Source organism: Scylla paramamosain, chromosome 17 (genome assembly GCF_035594125.1).
Source record: "Scylla paramamosain isolate STU-SP2022 chromosome 17, ASM3559412v1, whole genome shotgun sequence".
Classification (NCBI taxonomy): Eukaryota; Metazoa; Arthropoda; class Malacostraca; order Decapoda; family Portunidae; genus Scylla; species Scylla paramamosain.
In genome coordinates, this window is record NC_087167.1 from 13,904,588 (window position 1) to 13,930,000 (window position 25,413).

The 25,413-nt window shown below is 46.3% G+C and overlaps 1 protein-coding gene across 2 annotated transcripts in view; it reads right to left on the bottom strand.

Annotated features, from left to right (window-relative positions):
• LOC135108501 (uncharacterized) overlaps positions 1-25,413 on the bottom strand; it is a 128,595-nt gene that overhangs the window by 58,927 nt on the left and 44,255 nt on the right. For both annotated transcript variants that reach the window (XM_064019585.1, XM_064019586.1), the window contains one exon: positions 1,379-5,488. In XM_064019585.1, coding sequence (XP_063875655.1) covers positions 1,379-5,217 — 3,839 coding nt within the window. In that variant the 5' untranslated portion in view covers positions 5,218-5,488. The remainder of the gene's footprint in view (positions 1-1,378; positions 5,489-25,413) is intronic.

Below are 25,413 nucleotides of genomic sequence, written 5' to 3' on the forward strand. Positions count from 1 at the left end.
CACGACGTGCAGCCGGCAGGGAAGTAAAATAGGATGAAATAACACGGAGGTAGAAGTTCAGAGCCTCGGTGGGTGAATAAATTACGGGTAAAAAGAATTATTGCCGAAGCGTGAGGTAAACTGGAGCACCCCGGAGCTGCTCATCATGAAGAGGAAGTGGTGGGGAAGGAGGGCGTGGGTCTTCGGGTGGGGATGGACTCTCAAGACTTTTGACCCGGAGTGAGTGAGTGTGTGTGTGTGTGTGTGTGTGTGTGTGTGTGTGTGTGTGTGTGTGTGTGTGTGTGTGTGTGTGTGTGTGTGTGAGTGTTGGGGGGGAGGGGTAGCATAATGATAGGCATTCCTCTTACATCCAGAGAGCGGGTGGAGGCTGTTCTGCGTGCAACATAATCCACAATATCTTGGCTGAGTGAGATTTCTTATAATTATAAACTTATTGCAGCAACTGGGATTTCATGATAGCTACCAAATTGACCATAATGAATTATATACCAGGCTGAGATTTAGTCGTTTTCGCCGCTTTCACTGAATCGTCGCTATCCACACAGAAAAAGGTGATTGCTACTTTCACAGAGGAAAGTAACCTTATCACTTCAGACGTATGAAGTAATTTCGAGAACAATTATGTTTTCCGCCAAGTCTTGATGCGTTCTGAATCAGACTTCGATTCGTTTCTCTGGCAAATTACTATCTTTTTTACATCAGGTGAGAGGAAGCGCCACGACCGCCAGTTCCGCTATCCCGCACTGCGATTTTTAGTTTTTATCTCTTTTTCGATACATCATCTAAAATCCTTATCACTGTCTGAATATACTTTTATAATGAACTAATCAAACCTAACCTAATCTAACGTAGCATTATTCTCTCCGCTCACTGTCCACGACCGCTCATACTCAAAACAGAACAAAGAAAATATCTGCATCGGGCTTATTATCATTAACAGTCAACTTCTATAGGATTCAAAATACTACTTCAAATAAGGAGATCTATACAATGATAAAATATAAGTAGTGTGTGCCGAGTGTGTGGTCATGTCATGTTCTAACCACAGCAGTTTTGAGATGACTAGTGTATTTTTTTCTGATATTTTACTTGTACCATTACCATTTTTCATTCTAATACGGCATCCATAAAAGTTAACTATATAAAAACCAGCACTTTTTATAAGAGTAGTAATTCCCTATAGTCTGTAGAGCACATAATATTTTCTTAAGTGTGCTACAGGAAATGCGTATCTTTTAGTTGAGTTGCCCCTTGAAAGATTTGGGAGAACGTGGACAGAACCATTTTCTCTAATATTTTACACCCCTAACTATTCCTTTCCTGCGCTCCGACTGTTCCCACACACCAAGCCTTCCAGAAAACCAAGTCAAACTCTTACCTGAGGCTGTCGCCGGGTTGATCACTGCGCAGCGCCCTCATCACCAGCAGCAACTCCTCCTCGTTCTCACATTCCACCGTGGACTCCACCTCCTCCTCCTCCTCCACCTCCACCGTCACGTTGTCGTCCAAATTCATCTCGCGGCGGATCAGGTCCCCGATGTCCTGCCTCAGCCGCCTGTGCCTTACACACTCCGTCACCGTCTTCACACTGCACGACCCTCCACTGTCCCTTGTGTCCAGGCTTTTCTTTTCCTCACCACTTACTACACTTTGATCCACGTTGTCCTCCACCACTTCACTTTCTTCCAGATTTTCATATACATTCTCACTACCTCTCTCTTCCATCCCCTCCACGTGATCCTCCACAACATCGTCATACAAGGATTCGGAGTCTTCATCTATAGTGTCCTGCTCGCCACCCTCCTCTTCAGGCCCGCTCAACTTGAGGCCCTGCAGGTCACTCGAATCCTGAGACTCACTCCCGGATTGGTCAGGGAGCCCCGCCACGTCGTCATACAGTTCAGGGTCCTCCTTCATCGTGATATTACCAGGAAGGTCTCGTGGGGAGTGTTCTGTGGAATGTTTCCGAGAGGAGCAGGAGTAGTAGCCATCTAGGTCTTGATCCTGGTCCTCTGTGCAAGGCGTCTCATCAATTTCTTCGTAGATGTTCTGATCTTCCTCTGTCTCTTCCAAGCTGCCGTCTACTGCCTCTCTTTCTAAATGTTCCTCATCCTCGTAGTGCGTGCCGATCTCCACCCTGCTACTCTCAGACACTGTACTGTATTCAATCGTACTGCTGTTTATTTTGGTCCCTTCTGCTGTACGGTCATCGTTACCACTGCTCTCCTCAATGGTGTTCATATTTACATCACCACTGTTCCCTCCAGTCTCTTCTTTAGTATTTTCACTAACTAATACGTAGTCAGTTTTTGTTACACTTAATCTCACATATTCATCACTCTCTTTGTTATCGTTGACTTGTACAACGTTTCTGTTTCCGTCAGTATAATTTTCAGTGACTGGTGTGTGTTTTACAGCAACATCAGTAGCACTCAATGTGTCATATGAGTCAGTACTAACGTCCATTTCTTCACACAGATCATCAGCTCCTTTATTATGATTATCATCTTCAAGAGATGCCGTGTTGTCAAGTTTAACATTATCACACCTTTCTTCACCTTCATTTCCTTCACGGAATCCACTGTCATAAAACTTAATGTTACCCTCGACCTCACCGTGAGCGTCTTGTTCTGTGCTAGCTTCCACGTCCCCGCCGGCCACAGTCTCCTCGCCGCGTTGTCCCTTTGTCTCCTGATGGGAAACACTTAGCGTTGAAAGAGATGGCATGCTGCCTTCCTCTTTGTTTATCGCTGTCGAGGGACCTTCCTGAGAGTGATGCACCTCTGCACACGTTTCTATATAGTTAGAAGAAATGGTAAGAACGTGATCCTCTTCATGAGCGGAAACATTAACCTTCTTGCTTATCGCTGAAGTTGTATCATTATCAGGTGATGCCTGGCTGACGGTAATTTGTTTAAGTAGCCTCGTCTGAGATCCGTCAGAACTCGCTGATGACTCTAATTGTTCTGAAAGGTCCTTAAAATCTTGTTCTTTATTACATTCGTCTTTCTCTTGTTTATCGTCTTTCGCACAAGATCTTTCATCATGAGCATCGTCGGGTCCTTTAGCACTAGATGGGGAGTCCAGAAGCACGAGATATTCAGGCTCGGTTTTAGACACTTCATTCTGGGGGAAGAGTGACAAATCACTGGATTCATCCTCCGTCGCAAGATCAATAGCGGTTTGTCTCTCTAGTTTGTTCCTCTTCAAGCTCAGCGATTTATTCATGTTGCCTTCTTCAGCAGCTTCTGCGACCAAATCGATGTAGCTGTCATCATTTCCTGGCACATTTCCGTTACTATCTGTAGATATAATAGTTTCCTTCACGCCGGCGGTGGTGGTGGTGGCGGAAGTGGTGCACGGTAAGGAGATGGCGTGGCTTATCCCTCCGGCAACAGAGCGAGGAGGCGGCGGCGGCGGAGGTGCAGGTCGTTTTCCAGGCCTTTTGATTGACAGGAAACTCTCTCCTCGATTGCCGCCCCCACGTTCGGCTCTCTCGGATGCATTCTTTCCCTGCTGCCATGAAAATGGCCGTCCCTTGAGGCTCAACGCGAAAGACTTGATGGACGATCGTGTTTTGGTTTTAGGAGTCTGAGTTTTCTCCGTGGCTGTAGTTTGCTCTGTCTCGACCACTGACGGCGATTCTACAGAAGCTTCTGTTACCGGTTTGGTGGAGCGGTCTACTGGGGGCGCCGTGGCTACTTCGTCGCGAGGAGCAGCGGCGGGGGTGGCAGGCTGTGCCTCAGCACTGACCTCCGTCTCAAGCTCCTTTTCCAACTGTTCAAATGGGCTCAGAGCACGGGCCAGGTCGAACCTCGCAGCGTCAGCAGTGGCGTTGAAAGAAGAATTCCGAGACACAGTAGTAGAAGAGGAGAGTGACAGGCGGTCTATCACAGTGGACACAGAGCTACTTGTCTCATCACTCTCACTCTCACACGGCCCGGCGGCGTCTTCCTCTCCCAAAAGATCCAGATAGAAGGTCGGGCGAGGAGGAAGACCTCTCTCTACTGACTCCTCCAGTCTCTTGGCAGCCCAAGAGCTAGGAAGGTGAAACTCGAGGTCCTCCAGTAGCTCCTCAAGGTCACCAGAGCGGCCGCGGCGTGAGAGCAACTCGCGCCACTCGGGGTGATCCTTGTCCTCAGAGCGACTCCGGCCCGCCAGCTTGGGGGAAGGCAATTCATCCTCATAATCCTGAAAGCCACTTGGTGGTGGAGGCAGAGGATCCTTTGGTGGACGAGCCGGGGACTTTCTGGGTCGTGCTCTAGGTGGCAGGGGCGGGGGAGGCATCCGTTTCCTCATCTCCCCAACAATTAAAGGCGGCGGGTGTGCTGAACCGTTATTGTATGCTTCCTGTTCCTCTTTGCAGTATTCCTGACTTTTTGCAGTACAAGTGTCCAAGTCTGGCAGTTGTCCATTCCCTTTAAGCACACCGATTGTAATTTTCATTGCTGCATCCTTCAGGAAAGATACACACTGCACTCTCGTCATGGAGGACACAGCACAACCCTCAATGTTCAATATCTGGTCACCGGGATTCAGTTCACCCCAAGGCACAGCAGCTCGTGCGGCAGGCGAATCAGGAGCCACACTCTGAATGAAGAGGCGCCGCACACACTCCTGGGCTCCCACCCCGCCGTCAAACTTGAGCCCGAGTCCAAGTCGCTCCCCAGGAAGCCGGTACACCACCACCTGGTCTGGCACACTCGAGGCGCTGGGTGTTTCCTTCTCCATCTCCTCGGCTGCTTTTCTTTCTCTGTCAATCGTCTCCTGGTTGACGTAATCAGCGTCTGGCGGGGCGGGATGTTCCATATGCAGCTTGACATTGGATTCAAAAGCGAGGTTGCTGGAGTGATCGAGGTGAAGACTAGTATCAGTGTTGGTCCCCACAGCCACCACCGTGACAAAACCTCGGGGGGCGGGGCGTGGAACCGGCTGGCTCGTGGCTCGCCAAGCATGGCCCGTGGTGTCGCCTGTTTCCTCACCATCCTTCTCAACTTCCACCACCGTCACAAACTGTCCTTGTTTCCTCACTTCTGATGTTCGTATCCACGAAGCCTCCCCGTGGGCAGGGCCGACCACCTGAGCCTCGGCGTCCCCGGGACCCTCACAGCCGACCCAGGCCCCGGAGTGGGCCATCTTCACCTCTGAACCAATCGTCTGGTAGTTAGGAGCGGCGTGAGGGGACTCATACTGTCCTTCCCCTCTACTTTCCGGCATTGTCAAGGTCTCGAAAGCTTCTCAAAACCATGCCGATAATTAAGAATCAGTAAACATGACACAACAAAGACCGCGAAGATTTCGCTGATTTCAGTGCCATGTGGGCCAGGCGGCAGGTCACGACCGTCCTACAGTGGCTGCGTGTGTCTGGTGGCTGGCTAGTGGCTGGCTGGAGAGCTGCAGCAGGGCGAGCGCCGAGAGCACAGGGCGGTGAGTGTGGTGAGCGCCGGGACTGCTCTTGCCGCTGGGGTGGCCTCCGCCCTCCTCGCTCCTGCAACAGAACACTGCCTTTAGTCTCACTCGAGGAACTTAACAACATCAATTAGTCACAGATAAGGCTTACAAGGATTAATGTACGAGCGACAAGAGAATTATGGGAATGTCGCGGTGTGACGGTGTTGGTTTTATGTAATTAACAGAGCAATGATGAAACAATGCAAACAATACATAGAGAGGCTGTCACTTGTATCATACGGCTGTATTCAATTTATTTTCATCACCACAACAACTTAGGCTACCATGTAACATCACAATAGACAATTTCATCTGGTTCTGTGGTACTAACAACTCCCATAAAACTTCAGCGTTACTGTTTCACAAAGCATCGTTACCAGCCATCCCGCCCATTCTCCAGCGCTTCACACACTTCTCGCCAACTGACTAACTTGTGACTCCCGCATCATAGCACGATACAAATAACCACCAAAAATAATGCGTCTGCTTTTTCTGTACAACGTGAAGACTCACATGAAAAAAGCTCCTCTTCCATGAAATACTCGTACAGTACAAGAGAGTCGCCTCGCCCCACAAGCCGCGCGGCCTTCACCATGACGAGGCGGGGCTCTGAGTGAACCCTCCGCCGCACCACGTCACCCTGGGATGCCTTTTTGATTCATCCAAATGTCCGAGGAAACATGATCTGTTATGGCGACGTCCTTCACACTCCCTTTCCTCCTCCCTTCCTCCCCACCTCCTTTCTCTTCCTGCCGCTGACACCAATCCCTCCCTCCCTACACTCCAGGATGCCAGCACCCCAACACCTAACATTACTCACCATCATCATCATCATCAGCTACTCACAACACCGACACTCCCATTACATACCTTCTAAACCAAGCACCACCCACACCACCACCACCACTCCGGTCTACTATTGTCCCTCACTCATTCGCACCCTTTCCCCTTTCCCATTCATTCCCCATACCAGACACTCTACCAACACCCATTAGCCCTACCCAGCCTCACCCATGGCTTCTTTCACCTCCCCCTCCTCCTCCTCCCACGGCTCCTTCGCACCCCAGCCTCCCACGTCCTCAGCCCTCTCCCAAGGTCGACATTCCGCCAAGCTGCTCCAGTCCGCCTGCGTAGGTTTCCCGAGGGTATGTCAGGCACCGAATGTTGTGAGTGTGTGTGTGAGTTCAGATATACTTGCTATTTTGTGTTGTTTATTGAAGGCAGTGTATTGTTGTTATTGATAGTGGTTGTTGATGGTGGTACTTGTTGATGGTGGTGATAGTTGGTGGTGGTGGTGGTGGTGGTGGTGGTGGTGGTGGTGGTGGTGGTGGTGATGATGATAGTAGTAGTAGTAGTAGTAGTAGTAGTAGTAGTAGTAGTAGTAGTAGTAGTAGTAGTAGTAGTAGTAGTAGCAGTAGTAGTAGTACTGATTAAGGATGGTATATTGTTATCATTATCATCATTATTCTCTCTCTCTCTCTCTCTCTCTCTCTCTCTCTCTCTCTCTCTCTCTCTCTCTCTCTCTCTCTCTCTCTCTCTCTCCTTACACAGCACTTTCACTTCATAAATTATCGCATTCTTACATTATTGCTTATTACATTGCTGCTTTCTGTTCCTCCCCTCCTTCCCCTCTTCCTCCCCCTCCTCCTCCTCCTCCTCCTCCTCCTCATCATCATCATCATCATCATTATCATCATCTTCCTCAATGTATTTTTTGTTTTAGTCCATCAACAACCTCTCCTGCATAATCTGCGCCATCTTCACCTTCCGTCCATTACTTGCGAGAATATATACATTTTTTTTTTTTTTACATACAACCTACTGATTACGTATCATCCGCACGTCCTTATAAGCAGTTCGCACCTTCACTCTTCTCAGCAACATGGAAAGACATCACCCATTACTGAATTCCTGTGCATTTTACACCTCTGTTCTGCCCGGATTGTAAATGATAATAAGAATTTTTTTTTTTATTTACATGATGTTGTTTTTTTTTGTTATTTATTCTTACTTTTTTACTTGATCGAACTATTTTACTAATCTAATATTTGTAAAACGCGGCGCTATATGACCCCCGTGCTGTGTCGTGCTCAATCAATCCGTTAATCAGGTAATTAATCAAATGTTTCCCGCCATTGCCAGCTGCATTCAGGCCTTCTTATCCTCTCCTGTTGGCCTATTTACATATCAACATCACCTCCTCTCTCTCTCTCTCTCTCTCTCTCTCTCTCTCTCTCTCTCTCTCTCTCTCTCTCTCTCTCTCTCATTCAGGAAACATAAGCCTCAGGAATACCATCAAAGCTTTTGAAATATCGAAGATGATGTCAGATTATGCATGTAAATGTTAATAGTACTTCTGCTTCGTCAACTACTAATACTGCTACTACTACTACTACTGATTATTGTCGTTGCTGGAAATAGTACTACTACTGTGACTTCTTGCTACCATGACTATTACCAACACAAATAATAATAACAACAACAACAACAACAACAACAACAAAAACAACACTATGTAACACGATTTTTGTCCTTTGGTAACAACTATCATTTTCTATTTGTTTATGCCTAGAAAACATGGAAAAATACTAATATTTATTCCTAACTTTGCTTTTCTGGACAGGTTAATGATATTTATGAAATTTACCTATTCCCACTGGGAGAAAGTGGCGAATTTGAACTCTATTTGTACAAAGTAGAAACAAAACGACATATGATACAAAAGTAGTATTTATTTATTCTAGGATTACACAAATGAGATAATAAAACATTAGAAATGAGTAGTTTCCGCGATTTCCGCTTATACTGTAAATTTCTTTCACGAATCAGCCTCAAAATATAGTCTCCCATCATGTTTTCATTATACGACCCTTAGTAACGGCGTTCGAAGTCCAGTATATCCTGGTGGAAGCGCTAGCCTTGCTCCTCGGAGTACACCCCATTGTTCTGTTTAAATTTATGAAGATAAGCGTCAAGGATATGAAGTTTGAGGGACATCCTGCAACCCATCTTGCCGTAGTTTCTCTCCAAGGTCTCAACAAGTTCCATATAATTTTCAGCTTTGCGATTCCCAAGAAGCCAAGAACCACTGCGATAAAGCTGTTCCACGCTGCTTTCTCCATTCTAGTGAGCTTCTTGGGGAACTCCTTGCACTCCATGACCTTCTTTATTTGCGGGCCAGTGAAGACACCGGCATCCACTTTTGCAGCAGACAACTTAGGGAAGAAATCTTGGAAATACCTGAAAGTTGCAGACTCCTTATCTAGAGCTCTGACGAATTGTTTTATAAGGCCCAATTCTAAGTGCAGTGGAGGAAACAGTACCTTTCTGGGGTCCAACAATGGCTCCTATTTGACATTCTTCCCGACACTAAACTCGGTCCGCTGTGGCCAGTCCCTTTTGTGGTAGTGTGCCACGTTCTTCCTGTTGTCCCAAAGGCAAATATGACAAGGAAACTTGGTAAAGCCGCCTTGGAGACCCATGAAGAAGGCCATCATTTTGAAATCTCTGATAACCTCCCAACCGTACTCTTCATATTTCAAGGCATGTAACAAGATATTGACACTGTTGTATTCCTCTTTGAGCTGGACAGATGGAGCGAGGGCAAGAGATAGATACATGTTCCTGTTATGAAGCAGCACTGCTTTGAGACTCCTGCAAGAGCTGTCAATGAAGAGGCGCCACTCGTTGGACTTACAGGTGATTCCGATTGCCTCAAACAGACCGGTCACATTGTGGCAAAAACACAGCCCATCTTGACGAATAAGAAAGCTTGAAAAATGCTGGTGACACTTTCTCTGACCTCATATTTTCACAGTTTCAACTAACAAATTCCACTGCTTGAGTCTTGATGTCAAAAGCTCGGCATTGGACTTTGTGAGACCAAGATCTCTGATCAGCTCGTTGACGTCATTTTGGTTGGGATAGTAAGGGTTTCTCTCCTTAGTTGCGGCTCTGAAATCTGGACCAATGACTTCATCTTCTGAACTGTTTTTCCTTTCTAGTCTGCTGCTTTCTCTTTGGAGGAGTGGGTACGGGGAGCTCAGAGCAGTATGGCACTGGCGTAATGAATGACATAAGGTTTGGATATATGACAGCAGGTTAGTTTCAAAACATCGCTGTCCAGATCAGAATAAAAAAAAAGTGTAAAGGGAATAACTGTCATTTTCTTTGACTTCTAGATAAAAGCAATTAAGAAATAACATTTACTGACCAAAGACAAAAAAGAAGTTAGTTTTGTTACACGGTGTAATGATAAAAACATGACAACACTCAAAATCATCAAAAACAACAACAATAACGCAAAAAAGCAATAACAAATTAATATAAAACGAGTATAATGATTCAAATGTAATTGCATGACTTGAAAACAGCCTGAAAAGAAACAGTCGGTGGTAAGTCAAGGAGAGGAAGTGAAGACAACAGGAAGCTTACGTCACTCACTAACGATGAAAGAAAGTGAATAATGAACGGTTAGATCAGGAACAGAAAGATAGAGAGAGAGAGAGAGAGAGAGAGAGGAGAGAGAGAGAGAGAGAGAGAGAGAGAGAGAGAGAGAGAGAGAGAGAGAGAGAGAGAGAGAGAGAGAGAGAGACAGAGAGAGAGAGTGTGTGTGTGTGTGTGTGTGTGTGTGTGTGTGTGTGTGTGTGTGTGTGTGTGTGTGTGTGTGTGTGTGTGTGTGTGTGTGTGTGTGTGTGTGTGTGTGTGTGTGTGTGTGTGTGTGTGTGTGTGTGTGTGTGTGTGTGTGTGTGTGTGTGTGTGTGTGTGTGTGTGTGTGTGTGTGTGCGAATGAGTAAAAAGGAAAAAAAGTAGTGAATTAATTATAGTTGACAACAATGGATGAGAGGATGTGGAGGAAGAGGTGGAGGGAACTACTATTTTTGGGAGGAGGAAGAGGAGTAGTTAATGGAAGATCAAGGGAAAGAAGGGATGAGGGAGAGAATTAATTGTGATTGGAGTGGTGTGGAGAACAGATAGGAAAGAGAAGCAGGCGAGAGGCAGAGGAAGAGGCAGAGGGAGGAGGAAAAAAAAACAAGGAGGAAAAATATGGTTGGAGTGTTGGGAAAAGCAGACAGAAGAGAGAGAGAGAGAGAGAGAGAGAGAGAGAGAGAGAGAGAGAGAGAGAGAGAGAGAGAGAGAGAGAGAGAGAGTAAAGCATGTGAGAGAGGCAGCGGCAGCAGGAGGAAGGAAGCAAGTAGGAATGTAGCACACCAGCTCAAGGAAAGGTGAAGTGAGCGTCTACTGCTAACAGGGAGGGAGTGAGAGGGTGGAGTTCTCTCTCTCTCTCTCTCTCTCTCTCTCTCTCTCTCTCTCTCTCTCTCTCTCTCTCTCTCTCTCTGCAAACCGACAAGTAAGAAAAAAAACACAATGCGGTCATAAAGCGAGGAAAAAATAATATTCTTCACGCTATTACTAAGAATGGAGTTAAAAAAAACGTAGTGAATGAAAGTAGCCATCATTAAACGAGGAAACTGTCTACTGCCATAATATGAAGGAAGAAATCCTACTCGTGACGACATTACAGAGTGAGGCAAATAGTAGTGAATAAAATAAACCATCAGAAAGCTGGGAGATTGTTATGTAAATAAGTGTGTAAATCTAGTACGGCAATTTCTTCCTTCCAGTGACTGAGACTGGGATGGACTTACCCAACACAGGTGACGTATGTGTATGTGTGTGTGTGTGTGTGTGTGTGTGTGTGTGTGTGTGTGTGTGTGTGTGTGAATTTAATATTAGTAGTTGACACCATCAGCATCCTTCCTATTTTTGACTTGAAAAAAAAAAAAATCTAGACCTTTCAATAATGGTAAAAGTCCCTGTATTCTAAACACACACACACACACACACACACACACACACACACACACACAAGAAGCAGCAGCAGCAGGAGGAGGAGGAGCAGGAGAAGGGAGTCGCCTCGTTAGTAGACCGCCACAGGATCCGGGAGCGTCTGAATGCCAGGAAATTTGAGTTAGCCACAAAAACCCTCAGCACCGCCAAGTAAGCACCTCTCTGGCAGAAACCCCATCGCGTGCTGAGACTCACGAGGCCCTGGGTGTGTCCCGCTGGGTGTGGGTGTCGCCAGTGTTGAAGAGATGGGAGAGACAGGTGATAAGGGTGGTGAGGAGGGGAGAAGAGGAATGGAAAAGAAGATCGTAAAGAGGAAGGTGAGTTGAGAAAATGGGGAAAGATGGTAAAAGAGGATGGGAATGGAAATAAAGGTAAAGAGGAAAGAAACGAAGAGAAATGGAAATGAGGATGGTAAAGAGGAGAGAAACAAAAAAGGAAAGAAAAAGAGGAGGGAGATGGAAAGAGTAAGAATGAGAAAAAAGACAAAGAAGTGATGAGGTTATAGAGGAAAGGAATAGAAATAACGATAAAGAGGAAAAAAGTAAGAGAAACGGAAATGAAGATGGTAAAGAGGAAAGAAACAGAAAAAAAAAGGATGATAAAAGTGAGAGAGAGAGAGAGAGAGAGAGAGAGAGAGAGAGAGAGAGAGAGAGAGAGAGAGAGAGAGAGAGAGAGAGAGAGAGAGAGATGGGAAAAGAAACGTAAGGAGAAAGAAAAGTATGGATGTAAACGAACAATAAGAGAGACTCGGGAGGAAGTAAAAAAAAAATGTTTAGTATAAGGATAGAAGAGAATGTTAGAGGGAACATTATATGAACGAAAAAAAAAATAGGACACTTAAGAGAGAAACAGACGCTGGGGAGAGAAAATCACAGGTATAGGAAGAAAGGAAAGCGTGTTAGAATATTAAACGCAAAGGGTTGGACGGCAAAAGAGAGAGTGAGTAAGGGGAAGGAAAGGAATAAGTAATAAGGAAGGAAAGGGTGATAGAACGAGAGTGATAAGAATTGAAGTCGAATAAAAAAAAAAAAAGAAAAGAGGATCAGAGAGAATGTTGCAAGCAGAGGAAAGCATTGAACATGCGGTACATGAGAGAGATAATTAAGGGGAAGGAGAGCAGTAAGAGAGGAGCTAGCAGTAAGAGAGGAGATGAGTGAAAGAGGAAGGACGAAAAGAATAGATGTGTTCAATGCTTGGGTAATCACTGAGAGCCACAAGGTCTGGCCGCGGGCAAGGCATCATGTTGGTACTAAGCCATCCCTCGGGCAAGGTCACCGATGCATCTCAGGCATGCTAATGATGGAGGGGAGAAAAACGAATAAGAAACACATACAAGAACCTCATGTCTGCAGCTCACCTTTCTCCTCACCCCTCTCTCCCCTCGCCAGAAAGACTGTTTGCTCCACACTGCCACCCTCCACGCATGCTCTACATCCCTTCTTTCCTCCTTCCTCCCTCCCCCCTCTGCATCCTGCCTGTCATCATAGCAGCGCCGCGAGGAAATGATTATGATGTCAAGTAGTTTAATTATGAGCGTTGCCTTATACACACACACACACACACACACACACACACACACACACACACACACATCGTAGATTTATCTCACATCCCCACAAAAGTGACAAAAGTTCAAATTGCCAATGCATTTAATCTATATTTTCTCCTTCAACTTCGTTTTTACATTGTAGTGCGTCAACTTGCCCTCGCTACGCCAATCAGCAGTCGCCGCGAAGCGCCTCGCCATGACAGGACTCTTAATCTAGTTGCCGGGAACCCATCTCCTTTCACGGCGCCCAAAGAGGCTATGCTGCGTCCTTGAGAAAATTGAATTGGGAGGTGCAGTATGTCGAATTTTGCATGTGATGTGTTGCAGGGTGGGCAGCCAAGCGTGGCGCGGCGGCCCTGCACGCTGCCACCACATCACAGCCAGGGACAGGTGAAGGGCACAATGCCCAAGTTACACTGGGTACTCCCAAACCCGCCAATCTTCCTGCCCAGACGTAATTGAAAAAATAGCATCATGCACTGCAGAAGTCTTTGAATCTTTTACACATCACTACAAAAAATAGAAATAAAAAGTTTCATGGCATCTCAAGCAGCGAACAAGACATAAGTAGTTCTTGGATTTCTGGAGTTATATATACATGTGTGTGTGTGTGTGTGTGTGTGTGTGTGTGTGTGTGTGTGTGTGTGTGTTTGAAATAGACAGTAGGCACCTTCTGAAACGATAATTACTCCAAGTGAGATCTAAAGCATTGGATTAGAGGGTGCTGTGAACCTATCATTAAACCCAGCTGTGACGTCACTGAACGTTTCCTTTTGTGTCTCACAACACAAGGGGGGCAGTCACATCCTGCCCTCTAAAGACAGATCTCTTCCTTCACACAAAACTACAAGCACTTAATCATACGCACACCCTTCACTAAAAATTCAAAATTATCATGGCGATTCCTACACCAGCCTCGGAGTCCCCACCTGGGGAGGGGACCACAAATGTTCCCAGGTCGGACTGCTCTTTTGGTATCGATCCGATGTGTCTTGACACATCAACTCTTTCTTCATTAACTCCTGCAACATTCGCGGTCTTAGATCTAATTTTCAATCTGAAGAACACCACCTCTCCTCTACTAAACCTCATCTTCTTTTCCTCACTGAAACACAGGTGTCTGAGGTAACTGACAGTAGCCCCTTTTCTGTTCCCTCCTACTTTCCCTATCCTCATTTTCAATCCAAAGCTGGATATTGCCTCTATGTGCGCAACGATTTAACCTCCTCTTGTGCCCACGCTCTTGAATCTTCCGAGTTTTCCACTATCTGGCTACGACTACAAAGTCACTCAAACTAAATTTATCTGTGCTGTATACCTCTTACCTAATTCCTCTGACTATATATATATATATATATATATATATATATATATATATATATATATATATATATATATATATATATATATATATATATATATATATATATCTTTTTTTTTTTTTTTTGACTACTTAACTTCCAAATTGGAGCACATTCTGACTCTTTTCCCTTCTGCGGGGATCTCCATTCTTGGAGACTTCAGTGTTCGTCACCAGCTTTTCCTTTCCTCCCTTCACTGACCATCCTGGTGAACTAGCCTTTAACTTTGCTATCCTCCACAATCTAAAGCAATTGGTGCAACACCCTTCTCGTATTCCTGACCGTCTTGGAGATAGGTCCAAAATTTTTTGCCTTTTCCTAATCTCTAATTTTTCTGCTTATGCTGCTATCCTATCTTCTCCGTTGGGCTTCTCCGATCAAAATTTCATACCGGTATCTTGTCCTATCACTCCAATCCCTCCTCAGGATCCGCCTAAGCGGAGGTGCATCTGACGTTTTGTCTCTGCTAGTTGGGGGGGACCTGAGGAGATATTATGTTAATTTTCCTTGGAATGACTTCTGCTTCATTGCCAGAGACCCGTCTCTGTATGTTGAGCGCATAAGAGAGGTGAAAGTGTCTGGCATGGAGGCTTACATTCCTCACTCTTTTACTCGACCTAAACCCTCCTAACCTTGGCTTAACACAGCCTGTCCTCGTGCTATACATGATAGAAGGGTGGCCACAAAAAGTACTTGAACCTTCCATCATCAGAATCTCATACACTTTATATTTCTGCCCGGAACCATGCCAAGTCTGTTCTCCAACTATACAAAAATTCCTTTATTAATATAAAGTGTCAAAATCTTTCAAGATCTAACTCCCCTCGTGACTTCTGGCACCTAGCCAAAAACATCTCCAATAACTTTGCTTCTTCTTCTTTCCCTCCTTTATTTCAACCAGATGGCACCACTGCTATCACATCTATCTCTAAAGTTGAACTCTTTGCTCAAACCTTCGCTAAAAACTCTACCTTTGATGATTCAAGGCCTGTTCCTCCCTCTCCTCCACACTCCGACTACTTCATGCTACCTATTAAAATTCTTCGCAATGATGTTTTCCATGCCCTCGCTACCCTAAATCCTCAGAAGGCTTATGAACTGATGGGGTCCCTCCTATTGTTCTTCGAAACTGTGCCTGCATGCCTAGTCAAACTCTTTCAAACTCTGTCTGTCAACATCTACCTTTCCTTCTTGATGGAAGTTTGCTACATTCAGCCTGTTTCTAAAAAGGGTGACCGTTCTAATCCCTCAAACTATCGTCCTATTGCTTTGATTTCCTGTCTATCTAAAGTTTTTGAATCTATCCTCAAAAGGAAGATTCTTAAATATCTATCACTTCGCAACCTCCTATCTGCTCACCAGTATGGGTTTTGTCAAAGCTGCTCTACTCGTGATCTGGCTTTCCATACTGAGTTTTGGTCATCCTCTTTTAGAGATTTTGATGAAACTTTTGTTGTTGTCTTAGATATATCTAAAGTTTTTAAGAGAATATGGCACAAAGTTTTGATTTCCAAACTACCCTCCTACGGCTTCTATCCTTCTCTCTGCAACTTCATCTCAAATTTCCTTTCTGATCGTTCTATTGCTAATGTGGTAGAAGGTCACTGTTATTATCCTGTCCTATTAACAGTGGTTAGATAGAGTTGATAGATGAGTTGATAGATGGAGGAATTGAGTTTTTGAGGCATTGAACAATACCAAGTTTGCTCTGCCCCAATCAAAAATTTTAGAGAGATCAAAAGTCAAGCTTTCTGTAGCTTCCCTGCGTGAAATGTTTACCTCCTGAAGGGTTGGACGTCTATGAAAAGACGTGAAAAAGTGCAGGGTGGTATCATCAGCGTAGGAGTGGATAGGACAAGAAGTTTGCTTTAGAAGATCATTAATAAATAATAAGAAGAGAGTGGGTGACAGGATAGAACCCTGAGGAACACCACAGTTAATAGATTTAGGAGAAGAACAGTGACCGTTTACCACAGCAGCAATAGAACGGTCAGAAAGGAAACTTGAGATGAAGTTACAGAGAGAAGGATAGAAGCCGCAGGAGGGTAGTTTGGAAATCAAAGCTTTGTGCCAGACTCTATCAAAAGCTTTTGATATGTCCAAGGCAACAGCAAAAGTTTCACCAAAATCTCTAAAAGAGGATGACCAAGACTCAGTAAGGAAAGCCAGAAGACCACGAGTAGAGCGGCCTTGACGGAACCCATACTGGCGATCAGATAGAAGGCTGTGAAGTGATAGATGTTTAAGAATCTTCCTGTTGAGAATAGATTAAAAACTTTAGATAGGCAGGAAATTCAAGCAATAGGACGGTAGTTTGAGGAATTAGAACGGTCACCCTTTTTAGGAACAGGCTGAATGTAGGCAAACTTCCAGCAAGAAGGAAAGGTAGATGTTGACAGACAGAGCTGAAAGAGTTTGACTAGGCAAGGTGCAAGCACGGAGGCACAGTTTCGGAAAACAATAGGAGGGACATCCATAAGGTTTCCGAGGGTTTAGGCCAGCAAGGGCATCATTGAGAAGAATTTTAATAGGTAGCATGAAGTAGTCAGAGGGTGGAGGAGAAGGAGGAACAAGCCCAGAATCGTCCAAGGTAGTGTTTTTAGCAAAGGTTTGAGCCAAGAGTTCAGCTTTAGAAACGGCACTATCACTCCTGTTATGCACTTGGCACATAGAGACGGGTCTCTGTAACGGAAAGAGTAGTCATTCCAAGGAAAATCAGTAAAATACGCCCTCAAGTCCCCCAACTATCAGAAGCAAAACAACAGAGGCACCTCCGCTTAAGGGAATCCTGGATTGGAGCGATAGGACAAGATACAGATATGAGATTGTGATCGGAGGAGCCCAAAGGAGAAGAGATGGTAACAACACAAGCAGAAGGATTAGAGCTTAGGAAAAGGTCAAGAATATTGGGCGGATCTACAAGACGGTCAGGAATACGATTGTACTAAAGAATGTATATAAGCTTCTACTTCTAGTACTACTACTAGTACTTCTGTGTAGATGGCCAAGGAAACACATTGGTAAAGCTGCTGCGTTATATTAATAAAATAAAACTATACATTATAAATAAAGTGAGGCTGCCAGGTGCCTCATGTCCGACCCCGAGGCCTGGGTGGACGCGACTGGTAATGCTGGGGTGGTTGCTGGGCCTGCCAGCTCAGGTCAGGCTGGGACTCGTGAGGTGAAGAGAGGTCACGCGGCCAGAAAGGTAAAGGGCTCGTGAGGGCCAGGGAGCCCACCCGGCTAAGGCACAGCTGCTAACTAAGGAGTGAGGCTTGACCTCATTCGAGCCCATGTGGTTAACTTGCGCGTCCAAAGGCTGGGTCAGGTCCCAAGGGAAGGGCGCGGAGAATAGAATGTGAGGCGGGCGGGGCCACACGCCACACGATTAAGGTGTTGCACCAATTACTCTAGGTCATGGAGGAAATCAAAGTTGAAGGTTAATTCACCAGGATGATCAGTGAAGGGAGAGAAAAGCCAAAGCTGGTGGTGAACATTAAAGTCTCCAAGAATGGAGATCTCCGCAAAAGGGAAGAGGGTTGGAATGTGCTCCACTTTTGAAGTTAAGTAGTCAAAGAATTTCTTATAGTCAGAGAAGATAGGTGAGAGGTATACAACACAGATGAATTTAGTTTGAGAGTGACTCTGTAGTCATAGCCAGAAGGTGGAAAACTCAGAATATTCAAAGGTTAGGGCACGAGAGCAGGTTAAGTCATTGCGCACACAAACGCAACATCCAGCTTTGGATTGAAAATGGGGATAGAGAAAGTAGAAGGGAACAGAAAAAGGGCCTCAGACACCTGCGTTTTAGTGAGGAAAAGAAGATGAGGTTTAGTAGAGGAGAGATGGTGTTCTACAGATTGAAAATTAGATGTAAGATCGCGAATGTTACAGAAGTTAATGAAGAAAAAGTTGAGAGGGGTGTCAAGACACTATATATATATATATTGTGTGGTTGTTAGCTAGTTGTGTGAACGAGTGAATGAGCGAGACTTGTGTGAGGCATGAATACGTGTATGAGTGAACGAGCTAGGCTTCAGTCATACGTGTTAAGTGGAAGTGCGCGGCCTGGCGCCGGGAGATCACCTACCTCCAGCCTTCTGTTCACACCTTCTGTGAATAAACACCTGCACTGTTACCTGCGTTTCCTGTGCCCCTGCTGGTCAAGAGTCGAACATGGCGCAGTGAGTAGGATCAGGACAAGGCTGCAGTGGGTACGGCGCAGAATGGAGAAGCAGTTGGAGGCGCTGGCTGCCCTGCTAGCGCGACAGTCGGAGCAGAGTCAGGCTCTGCTAGCGCGACAGTCGGAGCAGAGTCAGGCTCGCGAGGAGCGTTTAACCCAGCTGCTGGAGAGAGTGGGGACACAAGCTCCCAGTCGCACCACGGCGAGCAATGAAGGCGAAACCACAGCCCGCAGCACGTCTACCCAGGGCGCGAGGTTCCCGACGTCCGCCACCATCATTCCTCACTTAACGGCGTCAGCATCTTTACGTGAGTTCGACACGTGGCGCCATAAGTTTGAAGGATACGTAACCCTCGCCAGGATAGACTGTCTCTCCCTGGCTGAGCAGAGGGCGGCACTCGCTGCTGTCCTAGACGACGAGTGGACCCGTACACTTCGCTACGGGATAAGCTTACCGAGAGACGCGGAGTTAAGAACCATCCTCGATGCAATGTGTGAGTACCTGCGAAGCCAGCGCAACATCATCATGGATAGAAGAGACTTCTACTCCCGCGTGCAAGAAACGCAAGAAGGTTTTGACGACTTTTTATGTGCTGTTAAGGAAATCGCCAATTTCTGTGACTTTTGCGACCAGTGCATAAACCATCAGCTGCGTGACAGAATTGTCGTTGGGACACGAGACGAAGTGGCTCTGAAACGCATGCTGGAAAACAAGAAACTCACCCTTGAAAACGCCATAGAAATTTGCAGAGCATCAGAGAGCGCTAACCAGTGTAGTGCAGTACTAAGGGGCGGCTCTCACTCTTCGAGCCATGGTGTGAACGCTGTCTCGAACTACAGGAAGGGCAGTTTCGGGGGCTCAAGCCCCACGGGCTGTTATCGTTGTGGCAAAAATTGTCGCAGTGACAAAAGGGGATGCCAGGCAATAGATAAAGTGTGTCGTAACTGCGGGAAAAGAGGGCATTTTGCGAGTGTATGTCAGCAGACAGTGAGGAAACGACGAGGAGCTTCGAGGAGTTCCTCAACTGTCTCTCCTCATCGCGGTGCAGGCCCGAGGCGGGGAGCCAGTGCCAGTGTATACCAGCTCTTATCAGGCGTATACACAAAGACGGTGACGGCACGACCTGCGCCCCAGGTGCTCATTACCGCCACACATCCCGCTGGAAGAGACAAGATTACGTGGACTCCTGACTCTGGGGCCGAAACGACCGTTATTGGCCTCGACACGGCAACACTCCTTGGAATCCCGCCCTCCAGCTTGGCGCCCGCTGATGGTGATGGACTTTATGCTGCCGGTAATCACCCCCTCACCTGTGTAGGAACTTTCTCGTCGCACTTGCAACTGGGCGACAGGGAAGCTGAGACTGTTGTGAGCGTGGTGAAGGAGGTGAAGGGGGCGCTGCTTAGCTGGTACGATTCCATCGCTCTCGGAATCCTCCCCGAAGATTTCCCGGCTCAAATCCGACCGCTACGCAGGGAAGAACAGCACACCGGCAACAGCTCCATCAAGTACCCGACCGCCTCGCAGCCACCTCTATCTACGCCCACAGAAGTGATCAGCTGGCCTCATTCCTACGACCCAACGCCACAGCAGCGTGCGGGGCACGCTGCTGCTGTGATCAAGGCCTTTCCCAGCGTCTTCGAAGCAAAGGAAGGTTTACGTGCAATGGCTGGTGGATCCATGACCGAAAGGCAAAAGGGATCGACACACTGTGTGCCCGACGCCCTCTCACGTGCTCCAGTACAGGACCCAGTGGAGGAAGAGGATGCTGCTACTTCTGGTGACCTCGACCCTCTCCACTCAGCGGTCATCTCAGCGTTATCTGCCACCAATGAGGACGGCGTCCGCTTAGCACCACTCCAGGATCAGACTGTGGAAATGGTACGTGCCGCAGCAGCAAGAGACGGGGAGTACTGCTTGCTCAAGAACGTCATCATCGAGGGCTTCCCTGATCATTGCCACGACCTCGATCACCGCTTGCGTACGTACTGGCCGGTGCGCAGTCTGCTGGCCGTAGACGACGACCTGGTGGTTTACGGGCCGAGGCTTCTTATTCCTCACAGCCTCCGCCGAGAAACACTAGAGCGACTCCATGACAGTCATCAGGGGATGGAGCGCACCAAGCGACGGGCCCGACAAACGGTGTACTGGCCTGGTATGGACAGAGACGTTGAGAACGTCGTTTCTGGATGCTCACTATGCCGTCCACTCCTACCAAGCCAAGCCAACGAACCTCTCTGGCAGGACACGGACACACCCAGCAGGGTGTTTGAGTCAGTTTCTGCAGACTACTTCCACGCAGCAGGCCGTACATACCTCGTGTATGTAGATCGCTTGTCTGGGTGGCCTCACGTGTCTGCATGCTCACGTCCAGCATCGGCTGATCAGCTCGTTCGTGTCCTTCGGGGTGTGTTCGCCGACACGGGCGTGCCTGTTCTCCTGAGGACTGACGGTGGACCGCAGTTCACTTCTTCATCGGTACGGCGCTTCCTGGCTCGATGGGGGGTGGAGCATCGTGTATCTTCACCTCATTATCCACGCTCCAATGGTCACGCCGAGGCAGCGGTCAAGTCCGTGAAGAAGCTGATCCTCACGACCACACAGCAGGGACACCTGGACGAGGATGCGTTCGCTCGCGGGTTGCTGGAACTGCGCAACACTCCGAGGGCGGAAGGGCGATCACCAGCACAAGTCCTCTTCGGTCATCCTATGAGGTCCTGTGTCCCGGCTCATCATCGCTCATACGCTCAGCAGTGGCAGCGCGCTGCTGATGAGTGCGACGCCAAGGCAGAGCGACTGAGGAAGAAAGCGAAACTTCGCCACGACGCGTCCGCCCGTACTCTTCCTCTCCTGCACCTCGGTGGCCACGTCGACGTTCAAGATCACACGACAGGCCTCTGGGATCGCCTGGGTGTCATCGTGGCTGTTGGGCGAAGGAGAGACTACCTCATCAAGATGGGCAGCGGTCGCGTGATGTGGCGTAATAGAAGACACCTACGCCCACACAGACCTCTTGCTCCCCTTCCTGTCGAGCAGCACACCGCTCATGGCGGTGCAGCGCTTCAGCATCAGGGTCACGAGGAACACCACCATCCCGGCAGCCCGGAGCATCAGGGTAACGGGGTACACCGTGGCCGAGAGCAACCAGAGCGTCGAAGCAGCCGACAGCGTAGGGAGCCGAGACGACTGCAGGTGCGGTGGCACCGTAGCACCTACGATTAGTCGTACGTGTTCATTGTACGCTGTGTTTGTTTTGTGTATATGTACCGTGTTTTCTGTACTTCAATCATTGTAACTTTGTTTCATGTGTTACGGTAGCCATAACAAAGATAAGGAATCTTCCTTATGTCTCGGGGGAGGTGTGTGGTTGTTAGCTAGTTGTGTGAACGAGTGAATGAGCGAGACTTGTGTGAGGCATGAATACGTGTATGAGTGAACGAGCTAGGCTTCAGTCATACGTGTTAAGTGGAAGTGCGCGGCCTGGCGCCGGGAGATCACCTACCTCCAGCCTTCTGTTCACACCTTCTGTGAATAAACACCTGCACTGTTACCTGCGTTTCCTGTGCCCCTGCTGGTCAAGAGTCGAACATATATATATATATATATATATATATATATATATATATATATATATATATATATATATATATATATATATATATATATATATATATATATATATACGAGGTGTGTCATTAAAGTTCCAGGACTGGTGTCCTAAAAGATGAATTTCAAACCCAAGCCACAAACCACCATATTTCCCCTTCAAAGTAATCCTTCTGGAGTATACAACTGCGCTCCCAACCCTCTACAGTCACTAATCTTTTTCTTACGTGCTTTTAAAATCATGTCCTCTGTTGCAGGTCGTTTAACAATGAGCGCTGAACAGCGAACAAACTTGAAGTTTTTGGTGCAGTTGGGGAAAACGCCGTCAGAAGCACTGGGTATGCTGCAAAAAGTGTACGGGGATGAGACAATGTCACGCTCACGTGTTTTTGAGTGGTGCAAGAGGTTCAAAGAGGGCCGGGAGGACGTGGAAGATGACCCCAGGAGTGGAAGACCCTCAACGAGCAGGAATGAGGCCAATGTTGAGCGTGTCAAGCAGATGGTGCGTGACGATCGTCGGTTGACTGTTCGAAAGATCGCAGATGAGCTTGGCATGAACCACAACAGCGTGTGGAAGATTATCACTGAAGATCTGGGCATGCGGAAAGTCTGTGCGAAGATGGTGCCGAGACTCCTGAACGATGACCAGAAGGGACGACGCATGCAGGTGTGTCAGGACATCCTCGAGCGTCTGGAAACTGAACCAGACTTGCTCAGGAGAGTCATCACCGGCGATGAGTCCTGGGTATTTGAGTACGACCCGGAGACCAAACGCCAGAGCCTTCAATGGAAGAGTCCGGCGTCGCCACGGCCGAAGAAAGCAAGGCAGTCCAGGTCCAGCTTCAAGGTCATGTTGATCGCTTTCTTCGATGTGAGGGGCATCGTCCACTGCGAGTTCTTGCCACAGGGCCAGACAGTCAACCAACATGTGTACAAAGAAGTACTGCGGCGTCTGCTTCGTGCAGTGCGCGAGAAGAGGCGGGAGTTGTGGCAGGGCAACTCGTGGCTGCTTCACCACGACAATGCGCCTGCTCACAATGCCCTGAGCATCAGAGAGTTCTTGGCCAAGAAGAACATCGCCGTGCTGGAGCAACCGCCCTACTCACCTGACCTCGCTCCGTGCGACTTCTTCCTCTTCCCCAAGCTCAAGGAGGTCATGAAGGGGACCCGTTTTGATGATGCGGACGACATCAAAAAGGCCGTGACGACGGAGCTGAGGAGCATCCCGCAAGAATCCTTCCAGCAGTGCATGCAAGCCTGGCAGAGAAGGATGGACAAGTGCATGCGGTGCCAGGGGGATTACTTCGAAGGAGATAACCTATAGTTTGTAGCCTGGATGTGAAATAAAACTTGTGTGGCACCAGTCCTGGAACCTTAATGACACACCTCGTATATATATATATATATATATATATATATATATATATATATATATATATATATATATATATATATATATATATATATATATATATATATATATATATATATATTATTCATTTATTTATTTATTTAATGTTTACGACTTACTCTTAACAACAAACCATTTTCAACAAATGAGGGATGACAACAGAAGAAGCAGAACAAAGGAGTTCAATTAAAGGTAAAGATATAATTGTGTCACTTAAAATAATTACTAAAATGCCTTGAACAGAGATGACATCCTTGTACGAAGATGTTACCTTTTATATGTGTGTGTGTGTGTGTGTGTGTGTGTGTGTGTGTGTGTGTGTGTGTGTGTGTGTGTGTGTGTGTGTGTGTGTGTGTGTGTGTGTGTGTGTGTGTGTGTGTGTGTGTACACTTTGTATAATTAGGGCGCCCTCGCAAAGCTAAAGTCTATAAAACTATTACAGTACTTTCTTAACTTCTTGAACACCATATCCTGTTCCCTTGTCTAGTCTTCGCCTTGAGTTTTCGGCTTATAACTTTATAATTCTTTTATTTTGCCCAGCATTTCCTACAAGACCAAATAGTCGTTAGCTTTTTTGAGTTATCTCCGTAATGAAGAATTATATAATTTCCTACAAGACCAAATAGTCGTTAGCTTTTTTGAGGTATCTCCTCCGTAATGTAGGATTATATCATACAGTGGAACCATAGATATTTCTCTTTGAACTGTTCACCAAAACTTATTATTTAGTAGATCTATCTCTCATCAATCTTTTTTTTCACTTTCATTTATTTATTTATTTATTTTTTTTACTTTCTATTTATCTTAAATTCTTTCCACAATCTATCCAAGCAAAGAATTGTCACACACATATCTCAATTTTTTTCCAGCCTCTCTGTTTACTTAGTCACTCCACCATTCACTGCTCTTTGTTTTCCTTCCAACGCCTAACTTTCCCAAATGGCGCACTTCCTTTGTACTGCCGAAACCTGACTTCCACTCTTCCTTCACACCCTTCTTGTCGTCAACTCCTACCCATCTCCATTCTTCTACCACTCTTAACCATACCTCGTTTCTCTTCTTACAGGTATATTTATCTCATTCACAACAGTCATCTTTTCTTCCCTGTCTTGAAGGGCGGAAAAGAATGTGTGAAAGTTGGTAAATTAGATAAATATGATCACGCACGTACATACATACATTATGAATATTCAATTAAGCATTACTATTGATCTACTCAGTGTTTGTTTTGGAACGAAGGACTTGGAGTTCTTGTAAGGAAAGGAGACAGTGATTTCTTCAAGGGGCGTCTAAGAGGAAGAGTAGGAGGAGGAGGAAGAGAGCATAAGAACACAAGAACATAGGAAAATACTGGAAGCTGCAAGTCATCAGGCCTACACGTGGCAGTCCCTGAGGAGGAGAAGGAGGAGGAGGAAGAACAAGAACAAAAGCAAGGGCAAAAACAAAAACAAGAAGAACAAGAAGAACAAGACGAAAGCGAAGACGAAGACGAAGAAGAAGACGAAATGAAAAGAAAAGCAACATCACCATCACCACCACCACCACCACCACCACAACCAACAACCCCTGGCCACTGTGGCGGTCAAACCTGCTCCGGGAGATGGGGTGCTGACAAACTCTGGGCTCAGACAGGCCACCTTTGGACCCTCGACCTTGCCACGCATATAAAGTGTCGAACTGAATATCTTAAATCTCAGTTAGATATAAAAATGAAATCATACACACTTACACATCTGCTTACGATGACGGGAATGTATTAAGTTTTTTTTTTTTTTTCATGAAGGAACAGAATGAAAAAGCACAAACTCTGTACGTCATTTCAGTGCTGAAAAGTGGAATGGAGTATAGGTGAAAGATGTGGTGGTGGTGGTAGTACGAGGGAGACTGGGAAAAAAGGAATGGTGGGAGAAATAATAATAATAATAATAATAATAATAATAATAATAATAATAATAATAATAATAATAATAATAATAATAGTAATAATAATAATAATAATAA